We start from the raw sequence: 14,267 nt of genomic DNA on the forward strand, positions 1-14,267 counted from the left end.
AGAGCGAACAAGAGTGAATGAGCATTCTGCATCAATAATCGTCTGGTGAGTACGGGCTAGTGAGCGAGCGAACGTATGCATGTTCGCGTTCAGAAAATATTGAGAAGAAGGCGGTACATCAAAAGGTGCTCGCACAAAGTGGATGGATCAACTACGACTACAAACTTGAAGATATTCGCTCTGGTGTAGACGAGACATCAATATGTCGAGCAAACACGAGCGAACATGAGCGAACACAACTAAACATACACGAATGCTCGCTCATGTTCGCTCGTGCTCTCTTTTTTGGTGAATACGCACCTTAAGATGATAGTGAATTCGTTGAAAATGACTCAACGCTCCAGCACATCAACAGTCGTTGGAAACACATGGTTATGAACATTCACCTGATAACTTGAGTGCTGCAATCCGAAAAACACGCCATGATCTGTGAAAAACAATTCATGACTTTTGCATCACGCTATTGAAACTACTTACACTGCATTGCTTGTTTATGAATTTTAGTACAACAACAATGCTGTATCGATGACCCAGCCTCCATATTTGCCAGAATTATTTTTTTTCGAGAGCTGAAGGCTATATCAAAGATCATGTTTGGGAATTGTTAAGAGGTTCGAAAGAAGCGAAAGAATGAATATTTTTTTCGAAAAACGAAAGTTTTTGATATTTTCTTAATATATCTCGGATAGAGGTTTTAACAGACCCGAAAGAGTATTGTTCGCAACTATTACCGCGAATGAAATCGTTAATGCCTTGCAAATAAAAAGAAGTTCTTGTTGAATGGACTGATGATATCTGGAGACGTTGGGCTTCGAAAGTTAACAGTATAACTAATACCAACGGCTTAGTTAATTTGATTACCAGACTAGTCAGTGAGAGCGGCGTTAGGTTCCTTAGACAGCCTTGCTTATTTATAATGGTTCAATGTATCAAGGAACGGTAACATTGTTCGGTTTGAGCGCGAGAACTAGAAATTCTCATGATTTGATATTTTGAATACTAAAAACCTTTTTTCCGTATGTATGAGTATATGACACCAAGTTAAAAACAACACTTTCTACAGTACATATCATATAAAGTTCACTCCGTTTAGCATATATACAATGTTTGTAATTAATTGTCTTTAGCCTTTAGTTACGAAAACGTATACCGCCAGATGGCAGTGCGATTTCGCCCCATGAAATAAATACAAACTCCTCCCTAATTCTAACTTGGCCGGGCATTCCAGGGCCGAACTTTATTTGCCGACGTGTTCGTTCTTCCAAATTACATTTTAGATAAAAACATGTTCGTTTTCGTGTTGATCTCAAAGTTTGCACGAAAATTGCAGATTATTTGAAAATTATGAATCTTTTATCAAAATTGGTAAATTCAAGATGCAGACGAGATTTGTGATTAGGGCCCGATTTGACTTGCTATAAGGAAGTTTTCGGGGTCAGAGATTATGAATCTTTTGTCAAACTTAACGAATTCAAGATGACGGTTCCAAGATATCGAACGAGATATGTGATTATGGTCCGAATCGATTTGAAATTAGTATGTGGATTTTTTTGGGCTTGTAGAGTATAAATGTATTGTCAAAATTAATGAATTCAAGGTGACGGACAAGTTGTGTTATCCGATTCATATTTGGTACAATGGGGTTTTCGTGGTCGCACATTATGAATCTTTAGTTAAAATTAACGAATTCAAGATGGCGGCTTCAAGATGTCTGACGAGTATTGTGATTATGGACCGATTCGATTTAAAATTGGTATTTTGTAGTCTCTAGGCGTGATTTTTTTCTATTGAATTTCGGAAATTCAAGAGGGCGGACTAGTTTTGTGATATCTGGTCGGGCTCTATGGAAGGCTGGCTTTGAGGTTCGAAGATAGTTATTTTTCTGTTGTAATTCAGAAATTCGAGATGGCAAACGAGTTTTGTTATTAATTGTCAAATTATACAGGGTGTTCCTTAAACACATGCTAATATTTAAGGAGGTAATTCTGAGACCCATTTTGAGAAAAAAATTCCTATGGACGTGTGTCCTAAACGCCTTAACTTTTGAGATACAGGGTGGCAAAGTTTTCAAAAATAATCAGTTTTTTAATAATAACTGAGATCATTTTGTAGACATCTTTGGCATATTTGGTACATAAGTTTCTGATGTACACAAATTTGTATTTTTTCAAACAGTGGCATCCCTACGGGTTTCGCATTGAATATTTTTGAGGAAAAAGTACTACGCCAATGCTTTCTTTTCAAAATAAAATCATTTTTAAAATCCTCATTTATTTTTGAGAAAATTTGATCTCTTGGTATTTCTTTGTTCGACGCATGATTTTCACTCAAAAAAATAAAAATCGACAGAAAGCAAATTAAGAAATTAGATCAATTCTAAAATGAATGAGAATCTGAAAATTGCTTCATAACGCATTACCAATTCCCTAATAATATTTGAGAACATAATCTGCAAAAAAATAAATTTTTCACAAAAACGAGTTTTATTTTATTTTGTGACAGTAAGTCTAAGCGAATAGCACAAATTTGTTAATTAATAATAATACCAAAACTGATTATAAAAATTTTTGGAAGTGGCCATCTGCACTTAGTATGCATGCTTCCGCCCTTCTACGCATGGAATTACGCAACCGTTCAAATATTCCCGGCGTATTTCGTATAGTTTCACACGAGGCAACTATTCGTTCTCTTAAATCTTCTAAAGTATTAACGGGAGTTTTATACACAAGAGTTTTAAGGTGACCCCATAAAAAAAATCTAAACTGTTGAGATCGGGGGATCTTGCTGGCCATTGCTGAGGTCCTCCGCGACCTATCCAACGATTAGGATAAACTGTGTTTAAATGGTTTCAGACAATTACACTGAAATGAGCAGGGGCGCCATCGTGCATGTACCATATTCGATTCCTCAACGCAAGTGGCACATCTTCCAATAACCCAGGTAAGTCTTCTTCGAGAAAGTGTAAATAAGAACGACCATCAAGGCGTCCTGGTAGAAAAAATGGGTCTATTAGATAATCACCTATAATTCCTGCCCATACATTAACCGAAAATTGGTGTTGGAAATGGGTTTCGGTTATTGCATGGGGATTTTCTTCAGCCCACACATGATTGTTATGGAAATTTTGAATGGCATTCCGAGAAAAAATTGCTTCGTCTGTGAACAAAATTTGTGTCTCAAACTGCGGATTTAGATACCACTTTGTAGATACCACTGACTGAAGTTCACACGCTGTGGAAAATCTCTGGGGAGTAATGCCTGCACTCTTGAAATATGGTATGGGTATAACAAAAAATCAACCAAAATATGCCAAACAATTTGATGACAAATATCCAGAGTTCTAGCGATCTTTCTCGTACTCGTCTTAGGATGTTCCTCAATTTCTTGCAGCACCGCTTCTTCAATTTCAGGAGTTCTTACTACACGAGGTCTACCTTCCGGAGTCCCTTTCTTGAAACTACCAGTTTCCCCAAGTCGACGATGAATATTTGAAAAGGTTCGGCTATCTGGTAAGGCACGATTAGGATATCTTTCCTGATAAATGCGCCTGGCTTCTGTTGCATTACCATCGGCAAGGCCATATACGTAATGCATTTGCGCCATTTCCGCCTTCGTATAATTTACCATATTTACTGATATTCAGAAAAACAGCGGACTACCAAAATAACTTCAATAAAACTTCAAAATTAATCAAAACGCGCTGTGACAATTTTTAACACCAACACCTTACTTTAAATCAACATCTATATTAGCTAATGACGTTTGTACATACAGAGAATTCGTTTTTTATTGCTATGGTTGGTACGCTGTTTTTTTCTGCTTTTAATCTTTGAAAGAAATCACATATCGACAAACTCCATATTTCCAAGAGATGCAGTAAATAAATTCTGCTACACGTCATTTATTCCAAGATAACTAAATTTATATTTTCAAAAATTATTAAGCGGTGTTGCGTTATGACATAATTTTAATTGAGAACAGTGCATCTGACAACAAACAAATACCTTTTAGATCCTCAATTATTTTGCAACAAATCTGATCTCTTGGTTTGCTTTCAGTCGATGCACGATACCGCATCAGATTTTTAAGGAATTTATCCTTAAGTAAAGCGATTTTTTATTTTTTGAGCGAAAACCATGCGTCGGACAAAGAAAACCCAACAAATTGAATGTGCTCAAAAATGTATGGAGATTTTAAAAATAATTTTTAATTCAAGATAAAGCAGTGGTGTAGTATTTTTTTCGCCAAAAATATACATTTCAAAACTCGTACGTACGCCACTGGCAGATAAAATTAAAAAAATTGTACATCAGAAAATGCGCCTTGAGGCATGGAACATATGTACCAAATATGCCAAAGATGTCTACAAAATTATCTCAGTTATTATTGAAAAACTGATTATTTTTGAAAACTTTGCCACCCTGTATCTCAAAAGTTAAGGCGTTTAGGACATACGTCCATAGGACGTTTTTTCCTTAAAATGGGTCTAGGAATTACCTCCTTAAATATTAGCATGTGTTTAAGGAACACCCTGTATATAACACTGGTATTTTGAGGTTGAAGATAATGAGTTTTTCAACCTCGGTTACTTTGGCAATAAAGTTCAGCAATATTTCGTATTTTCTATTCTCTTTCCCGAAACAGTGAAAAATGTATTTTGAAGGCATCATGAATATTTGAAATGACGGAAACTATAGAAAATAGTGAAAACTAAACGAAAAATCCGAGCAGGGGGCGGTATACTGTCTGTCTGTCCGATTTTAATCAGACAATCTGCCACCTTCATATTTTGTTATAGTGGTGACAACTGGAAATAAAAAAATATGTCAGAAATGAAATAGAAAAACCGGCCTTCGGTGGCGGTACAGATCCAGCAATATTTTTATTAGAGACTCTGCCACCTTCATATTTTGGTATAGAGTTAAGAAATGGAAATGAAGAAATATGTCAGAGGTGAAATCAAAAAATCGGCCGTCGGGGGCGGTACAGATCCAGCAATATTTTTATTAGAGAGCCTTCCACTTTCATATTTTGGAATGGTGTTAAGAAATGGAAATAAAGATATATGTCCGAGGTGAAATAAAAAAACCGGTTGTCGGGGGCGGTACAGACCCAGCAATATTTTTATTAGAGACTCTGCCACCTTCATATTTTGGTATAGAGTTGAGAAATGGAAATGAAGAAATATGTCAGAGGTGAAATCAAAAAACCGGCCGTCGAGGGCGGTACAGATCCAGCAATATTTTTATTAGAGAACCTGCCACCTTCATATTTTGGTATGGTGTTAAGAAATGGAAATAAAGATATATGGCCGAGGTGAAATAAAAAAACCGGCCATCGGGGGCGGTACAGACCCAGCAATATTTTTATTAGAGACTCTGCCACCTTCATATTTTGGTATAGAGTTAAGAAATGGAAATGAAGAAATATGTCAGGTGTGGAATCAAAAAACCGGCCGTCGAGGGCGGTACAGATCCAGCAATATTTTTATTAAAGAACCTGCCACCTTCATATTTTGGTATGGTGTTAAGAAATGGAAATAAAGATATATGGCCGAGGTGAAATAAAAAAACCGGCCATCGGGGGCGGTACAGACCCAGCAATATTTTTATTAGAGACTCTGCCACCTTCATATTTTGGTATAGAGTTAAGAAATGGAAATGAAGAAATATGTCAGGTGTGGAATCAAAAAACCGGCCGTCGAGGGCGGTACAGATCCAGCAATATTTTTATTAGAGAACCTGCCACCTTCATATTTTGGAATGGTGTTAAGAAATGGAAATAAAGATATATGGCCGAGGTGAAATAAAAAAACCGGCCGTCGGGGGCGGTACAGATCCATTTGATTGAATATAAAATTCATTTTTCAACAATTAACACGTGTGGACATCTTTATATATTCGAAATGGCAGCATAGGATCAATATTCTCCAAATGAAATAAGTGACAGGTCGTCATTAGAAACCAAAATCTTCTCTAAGGTAATAGCCGGGTGTATGAAAAAAATATATCTGGATCGATCTGTACCGCCCCCGAAGACCGGTATTTTATTTCACCTCTGACGAATTTCTATATTTCCAGTTGTGACCACTATAACGAAATATGGAGGTAGCAGAGTGTCTAATGAAAAAAATGCTTCATCTGTGCCGCCACCGATAGCCGGTTTTTTGATTTCACACCTGACATATTTCTTCATTTCCATTTCTTAGCACTATACCAAAATAGGAAGGTGGCAGAGACTCTAATAAAAATATTGCTGGACCTGTACCGCCCCCGACGGCCGGTGTTTTGATTTCACATCTGACATATTTCTTCATTTCCATTTCTTAGCACTATATCAAAATTTGAAGGTGGCAGAGTCTCTAATAAAAATATTGCTGGATCTGTACCGCCCCTGACGACCGGTTTCTTGATTTCACACCTGACATATTTCTTCATTTCCATTTCTTAACACTATACCAAAATATGAAGGTGGCAGAATCTCTAATAAAGATTTTGTTGTATCTGTACCGCCCCCGACGGCCGGTTTTTTTATTTCACACCTGACATATTTCTTCATTTCCATTTCTTGACACTATACCAAAATATGAAGGTGGCAGGGTCTCTAATACAAATATTGCTGGATCTGTACCGCCCCTGACGGCCGGTTTCTTGATTTCACACCTGACATATTTCTTTATTTCCATTTCTTAACACTATACCAAAATATGAAGGTGGCAGAGTCTCTGATAAAAATATTGCTGGATCTGTACCGCCCCCGACGGCCGGTTTTTTGATTTCACCTCTGACATATTTCTTTATTTCCATTTCTTAACACTTTACCAGAATATGAAGGTGGCAGAATCTCTAATAAAGATTTTGCTGGATCTGTACCGCCCCCGACGGTCGGTTTTTTTATTTCACCTCTGACTTATTTCTTTATTTCCATTTCTTAACACTATACCAAAATATGAAGGAGGCAGAATCTCTAATAAAGATATTGCTGGATCTGTACCGCCCCCGACGGTCGGTTTTTTGATTTCACTGCTGACATATTTTTTTATTTCCAGTTGTCACCACTATAACGAAATATGAAAGTGGCAGAGACTGTATTAAAAATATTGGTAAATTTGTACCGCCTCCGACGGCCGGTTATTTGATTTCGTCACTGCTATATTTCTTCGTTTCCTTTTGTTAACACTATAACAAAATATGAAGGTGGCAGGGTGTTTGATCAAAATGTTGACAGAAGTATACCGCCCCCTACTCGGATTTTTCGTTCAGTTTTCACTATTTTCTATAGTTTCCGTCATTTCAAATATTCAGGATGCCTTCAAAATACATTTTTCATTGTTTCGGGAAAGAGAATAGAAAATACGAAATATTGCTGAACTTTATTGCCAAAGTAACTGAGGTAGTTTTTCATCAAATTTCAAGAATTCAAAATAGCAGCATAAAGATGGCTATGGGTTATTTTGTGATTTATAGTCATGTTCTGTTCAAAATTTATTTTTTCGGAAACATGAGCAGGGTGTTCAGAAAATCAGATGATTTTTATGAATAAAAAATTGAGAAATCAAGTATCAGATTTTGTCTTTCAAGTAAGGGTCCTTTCACAATATCAATTTTCAGCATTAGTTCGAAATGACGAAAAGATTGTATGATTCATAGTCGGATCCTCAAAAATTACTCATATTTTTCCTCAAAATTAATTCATACTGCCAGATATATTTTTGAAATTGAATGATTTGAATATAATATTTTGCAGAAAAGGTCCACAGTTTAAATAATATGTCTGATCCCATATAAAGGGTTAGACAATATAAGTCAATACCAATCGTGAATAATTCAATTCCGCTGATGTGTATCCAACTGTTGAAAATAAATGAAATCCAACAATGTATTTGCTACCAATTTTGATTGTAATCAAATCAAAAATAACAAAATTCGTCCAACATTCTAGAGCCTCCATCTAAGTATTTCCTAATATGAAAATATCATGAAGTTTTGTCCCTAGTAATGAATATCTGTAAAATTTCAAGCCAATCGGAAGATATTAGACTTGCAAGATTTGATACAAACGTGTACACACGCAAACATACAGATAAGTAAGTTGAAAACTATCTGGTTATTGATGAAATTTTAATATTTCAATCTTTCGTTCGGTCAGAATAACTTTTATCTTTTCCTATTCCCAATCCGACCCTGTGCTACATTTTACAATGGCTCTATGATACTCTCTCTCTCCCTCACCAGACGTGTGGGAGGAGCTACTTGACGGGCGTGTCATTTAAAAGAAATTCATCTACTATTCTGACTCCAGATTCAAAAGTAATAATTAGTTTTCACTAGTCGACGGCTGAAACAAAACTTTATTAGTTGACTCTGATAAAATTTGATATTTCCCATTTCGAAAGGCATAATGCAAGGAAATCAAATTCGTATAAATAACACATTCTTATTAAATTAATAACAAAATAAAGGAAACATTAAAAAGAAAAATGAGAAAGTCGTTTAACTGAGAAAATGATAGGCTTCAATACCAAAATGGAATAACACCAAAATATTCGTTAGTTTTGATGGTGGAATTGAAGAAAAATGCCCAAAAATGAGAGAGAAAATACTTTTTATTCATCTAATATTCAAAAAATAATTTTTTTATTATTTTTCCTTTATACACTCATACAATCTTTCCTCAATCAGAATAAGAAAAATCGTTTCTGACTCCTTTTTTTCCAGGGATGAAGACCCTTAACTGAACTCACTTGTCGTTTGCTGAAACCTTGTGATTACTGGAGTACCTGTGGGCTGCCTTCTTGGGTCGTACGATGTGAGATGTCATACTGTGTGGCTAATGGCTAGTGCCGGATGAGTTGGCTCAGAAAGAGTTGGGATCATTGGACCTCTCGTAGAGCTGGATCTTTTGTCAACTAGTTCATCATGTCATGTAAAATAACAATGTCATTGATATATGCGTAAGCGAAGAATTCTTGGTCGATATCAAGAATACATTAGTCAGCACTGACCAGGTTGGTGAGTTGTCGAGCAGTTGATGATTCCTTCGCACATTCTACACGGCTTTTGAATGATTCAAACAAGATAAAACTCACACAAGTGAGATAAAACTCAAGAGTTCAGAATCACTGAGTGTTTCACAGTTCAGCAGTTCATTTAAAATTCACAATGTAATTCATAACTTCGAAATATTTGAGTACAAACAATGTGGAAACCAGTTAGGTGTTAACAAGTTATATACGGTGAATATTAGTGGTTCTATGCCTCACATAATTAATAACTGAATATGTGCAGATATTTCTATGAACATATCAACATATATGATCAACATAAGTCGTCAATCTCTGGAATTGATGATTCAATGCTAAATTCGTAATGATAAATCTAAAAATGTTTCATGGTTTGCTCAAAATACAAAAATGGTTAACTCAAATTATTGAACTGAAGTTCATGCTGCTCCAAGTTGTGCTCTGATCTGCGATATTGATTGTTGATAATAATAATAATAATAATAAACAGGGACTGCCCCCAAAGCCCATGGGCTTTGGTGAGTTTCGACACCACTTATCCGAGCAACTGGTGCAAAACCTAACCGGCAACCTAGGCGCACCCGGAAAGGAGAACACAATTGTCCACAGGGCTAACCACCTGGTAGAGCAAAACTCAGTTCCACAATCAAACTGCTCGCAGGGTCCTGAGTCAAGGTGGTGGGGCATATAATGATGATTTGCCTACCGATGACAACCCTGGCAATGACAACGGAGGATTTGAGAAAGACGCATAAGCTGAGAGATAGTGAGCCCACGCGAAGAGGGTTCTTGGCGAGAATGCATGCTCTGTGGTGTGAAACACATCCGGAGCATGCTGCCTTTTCCGCCCAAAATCTTAGGGATTTTGTATCATCAGCATCCGTATCAGGAATTAAAAATCGATAAGATGATTGAATTCGTGTCATAAGTCTTTTACAAGCATCTTATACACACGTATACTCACCGCAGTTGCCAAATATATGAGCAGAGAGCATCGAAGAGAAGAGTCGCTGGATGTAGAGAGGTGTAACGCAGGACTCGATACAATATAAGTGAAACCTCTCTGTGGCCTGGATAGATTACCTCAAGGCATTTGATACAACATCGTATGAGCTCATCTTGCATTTGGTCAGATGCCTTGCAGTACCTGACAAAATATTGAGATGCCTTAAACAACTGATACAACTCTAGCAAACTCGCTTCACCATAATATCTGGTCAAGCCAGAGTCCAAACAGAGTGGGCCACTTTCAGAAGAGGTGTATTTCTGGGCGATTCCGTTAGTCTCCTTCTCTTCTGCATCTCACTATTGCTATTGTCCGTTGCGCTCAGAAATACTCGAGGGTATAACTGTGGCACCTCCGGAAACCGGAGGCACAATGTCACCTATTTGTTTTATATGGATGATCTTAAACTTTATGCCTCTGGAGAGAAGGATCCCCGTCAGTCCTTGAGGGTGGTGGAAGTGTACACGCATGCTATCAGTATGAGATTCGGGATAGACAAATGTGGTCCATCTCAACAGTAGACGTTGCGGAGACTACGGAGAGGATGTGCATCTTGTAGATGGAAGCATCCTACACCATTTGGATGTCGGAGTGAGGTGTACCTACTTCGAAGTGAAACAATGCCAACTATAGCAGCGGTGAAGAACTCTCTCCGCAGCAAGTATCAGCACGAACTTTGATAGATGTGTTCATCGGAACTGTCGGGGGAGAACAAAGTTGCTGCAACAAATATGTTTGCCGTTTTGCCGTTCACCCAATTCGAAAAGATGGGGATAAAAGTTATAGAACCTTAACCAACCTAGGCTAACAAACTACTACGAATATTTCAAATTTTCTGCACAACAAAGGCGTAAATATTGCTTCAAAAATTAACAACAACTTAGGCATGCACATTAGATTAACAAAGATAATAGTTCAGTTTCAGAAAAATCGGGAGTGTATAAATTATTATGTGGGTCATTTCCGATATTTTATATAGGTCAAAGCCCGCATAAAGGAACACAGAAATAGATTCCAAAATGAGAAAATTATTTCCACTCATGCCACTCATTTGATCACAGAGGGACATGAATTCAACCATGAATTCAAGCGCTTCCATTTCCAGAAGAGAGGTTTGAAACTTAACCTGTTGGATAGTATGGAGATAAACAAATTCAAAAACTCTCGATATCTTATGAACGATCAAACTGAACTGAATAATTCGCTATTATTGGATCTGTTTATTTACAGGTGAGGAAAGTTGAGTATATTTATGGTATTTTCGAAGATTTAATTTATTTATCAGTTGATCAATTCATACTTGACCTTTCCAGGTAGATTGATCCATTAAAAAGTGGACATACAAGTAGGTAATCTGTTAGATAATATGTTAGGGTATGGAATAGTTATAATTTAGGAGTCACTTTTATTTTACGCTCGAAAGCTGTAGTTGTATAGTGAAACACGTGTCGCGGTTTTTTATAAACCGTATACACTAAAAATCATACAATGAAGTGTAGTAGTCAGTTCAAATATGGATTTCCATCAAGTATTGGTCAGTCTATTCAAATAGGTTTCAACTGAATTAGCAGGATATTTGCGGTAAAATAGCAAAGCTAGCCTATCATAGCTGCCCATCAGAAATATTTTCAGGGAATACAAAAGCAAATATATATATATATATATATATATATATATATATATATATATATATATATGAATTTGCCACGGAGAAATTTCTATAAAGGAGCCATTTTTGAGGGTGAAATTTGTATACCATTCGATTGTAGAATTGTGAGCTACCGAATGTTTCAATGGTGATTGGATAGAAAGTATATCGATTTTTCAGATATTGTATTTCCGCTGTTCCATTTTTCCAGCATATCTAGCGGCTCCACTAGCAGTTTGCGATGTTGAATTCAGATGAGAGCGAGAAAAGGTATCAATGCAGGTGAAGTCCCATACCAAAGGGTTTCCTTGTTTTCAAGGAATGAGAAACATTTCATCAGAACGTTTTCCATCATCTTGGCTGATTCCTAGAGGTTCAATAACAGAAGGTCATTTACTACATAATGTCGGGAGAAGCGTTCTGCACTAAATTTACAACTGAGGCCATGAGTACCATTTTCATCAACAACGAAACTACGACATTGGTGATTAACACATATCAAACATATCAAACGAATTTTCTTTAAATTCGGAAACTTTCATCATCGGATAATGTTCTAAGAGATGCAAGGTAAAGTGCGTTGAGCCAGGCGTCAGATAACTTAGTTGTTACAGCTTTGAGGCGAGCCTGATCTGTGGGAGATTTTAACCGCAACAATGAGTTCTGTAGATTACTTCGCAATAAAAGAAGATTTCATGATTTCTGAGAGTACTTGTTATCAGGTATTTGAGCATTTGATTCTCCCAGCAGCAGAAATCAATCATCAACACTGGGAAAAGAGTTGGTTGGTATGAAAGAATGAATCGGATACTTATCCTACTGAAGGAGGAGAGAAAAGATTGTGAAGCAAGTGAAGATGGTTGTCGAATACCAATACTAACCAAATTCACCGGAACTGAAGCGTGGATCGATGATTTGTATCTGAAGTTATTATTGGTTATTCGTTCCAAGATTTCTAGGATTGCTTAATCGAATTGTGCTGATTCGATATATTTCGTCATGCATGCAGGAAGGCTCTTGAAATGTAGAGAAAGATTATTCTGAAAGTGGTGCATCAAAATTTCTCAACCACACAAATTTCACCCTCAAAAATGGCTCCTATATAGAAATTTCTTTACGGCAAATTCAAACTGAATGAAATATATTTCTAATAATATGCTTTCAGAAACAAGCCAAAAGCGAATCTGAATTGTTTTGGGAGAAAGCTTGACTGACGCTTCTGTGAATGTTATATTCTATGGTACAAAAAAAATGATGTAGTGTTTGATAGCAATTGCATAAAATGTTAAATGACAAAATGGTTTAGACTTTCACGTCTGAGGTTTTCAGTGTCGTTGCTTTTCGAGTTTGAAAGCTGTGGATTTTTGGAATTCCTTCCTGACGTTTCGCTGGCGTTCCTTAACGTAGATCATGAGATCTTCCTCACTGTTGGGAACCACACAGAAAGCCAGTCTTAGAACTGAAGCTGTTCCACCTAGGCTTTACGGGCTTCCGAAAATACACAAAGCCAACATGCCACTGAGATCGATAGTCAGTACCCCGGGCTCTCCGACCTACCACATGGCGAGACATCTGGCCTCGCTCCTACAACCCCATGTGGGAAAGCCCAACTCCTACGTCATAGACTCAACAGATTCTGTTGGTAGAATTAGGGGCTTAACGCTGGAGCCGACGGATATTCTGGTCAGCTTCAAAGTGGTGTCTTTGTTTACCAATGTCCCACTGGAAGACTCTCTGAGGGGATTAGCTCACGTGTTCCCGAGTGAAATCGTCGAACTCTTCAGAGCATGTCTCACAGGAAGTTACTTTCAATGGTGGGGAAACTTTTATGAGCAACTAGATGGCGTTGCGATGGGGAGTCCACTTAGCCCAATGATTGCTAATTATTTCATGGAACGGTTTGAAGGAAAGGCGATAGACACTTTCGAATTGATGCCGACCTCATGACTACGTAACGTGGATGATACCTTCGTCATCTGGAAACATGGAAGAGACACCCTGAATCGTTTTCTAAACCACTTGAACGCCCAACATAGAATTCACCATGGAAATTGAGCAAGACCAACGGATAGCTTTCCTAGATGTACTAGTAGAACGATGTGGTACCAGACCCACACACACGCACGCACTATCGAACCACCATCCTAGCCAAAAGAGAGGAGTTATCTCCACTCTAACGGAACGGGTTCGGAGAATATGTGAACCAGAACATCCGGAGAAGGAACTGAAACACCTGGAAGTGACCTTGAGAGCAAATGGATACAGTACCTCCGAGACCAGAAGAGTCATAAGACCAAAGGGCAACACGGTTCAGAAAGCGAAAAAGGATCAGACGGTTGCACGCGCGTATCTGCCGTTTGTCCCTCAGGTCACGGATAGAATTGGAACACTTTTGGGCAAACACGACATCGAGACAGTCTTCAAACCCACGAGGAAGATACAACAAAACCTCAGGTCGGCTAAAGACAAAAGAGACCCATTATCAGCAGCAGGGGTCTATCGCATTCCGTGCACTGGTGGAAAGGTATATATTGGAACCACCAAACGATCCATGAGAACAAGACTGAAATAGCACAAAAAGAACTGCAGAC

The 14,267-nt window shown here is 37.6% G+C and overlaps 1 protein-coding gene across 1 annotated transcript; it reads left to right on the top strand.

Moving 5' to 3' along the window:
• Window positions 1–13,086: 13,086 nt before the first annotated feature.
• On the top strand, window positions 13,087–13,623 carry LOC141483305 (uncharacterized). The gene has a single exon (XM_074177805.1). The coding sequence runs from the start codon at window positions 13,087–13,089 to the stop codon at window positions 13,621–13,623; it is 537 nt and encodes a 178-aa protein (XP_074033906.1).
• The last annotated feature ends 644 nt before the right edge of the window (window positions 13,624–14,267 follow it).

Source organism: Leptinotarsa decemlineata, unplaced genomic scaffold (assembly GCF_025532065.1).
Source record: "Leptinotarsa decemlineata unplaced genomic scaffold, Ldec_3_MD MMD2_tig00003308_RagTag_RagTag, whole genome shotgun sequence".
NCBI lineage: Eukaryota > Metazoa > Arthropoda > Insecta > Coleoptera > Chrysomelidae > Leptinotarsa > Leptinotarsa decemlineata.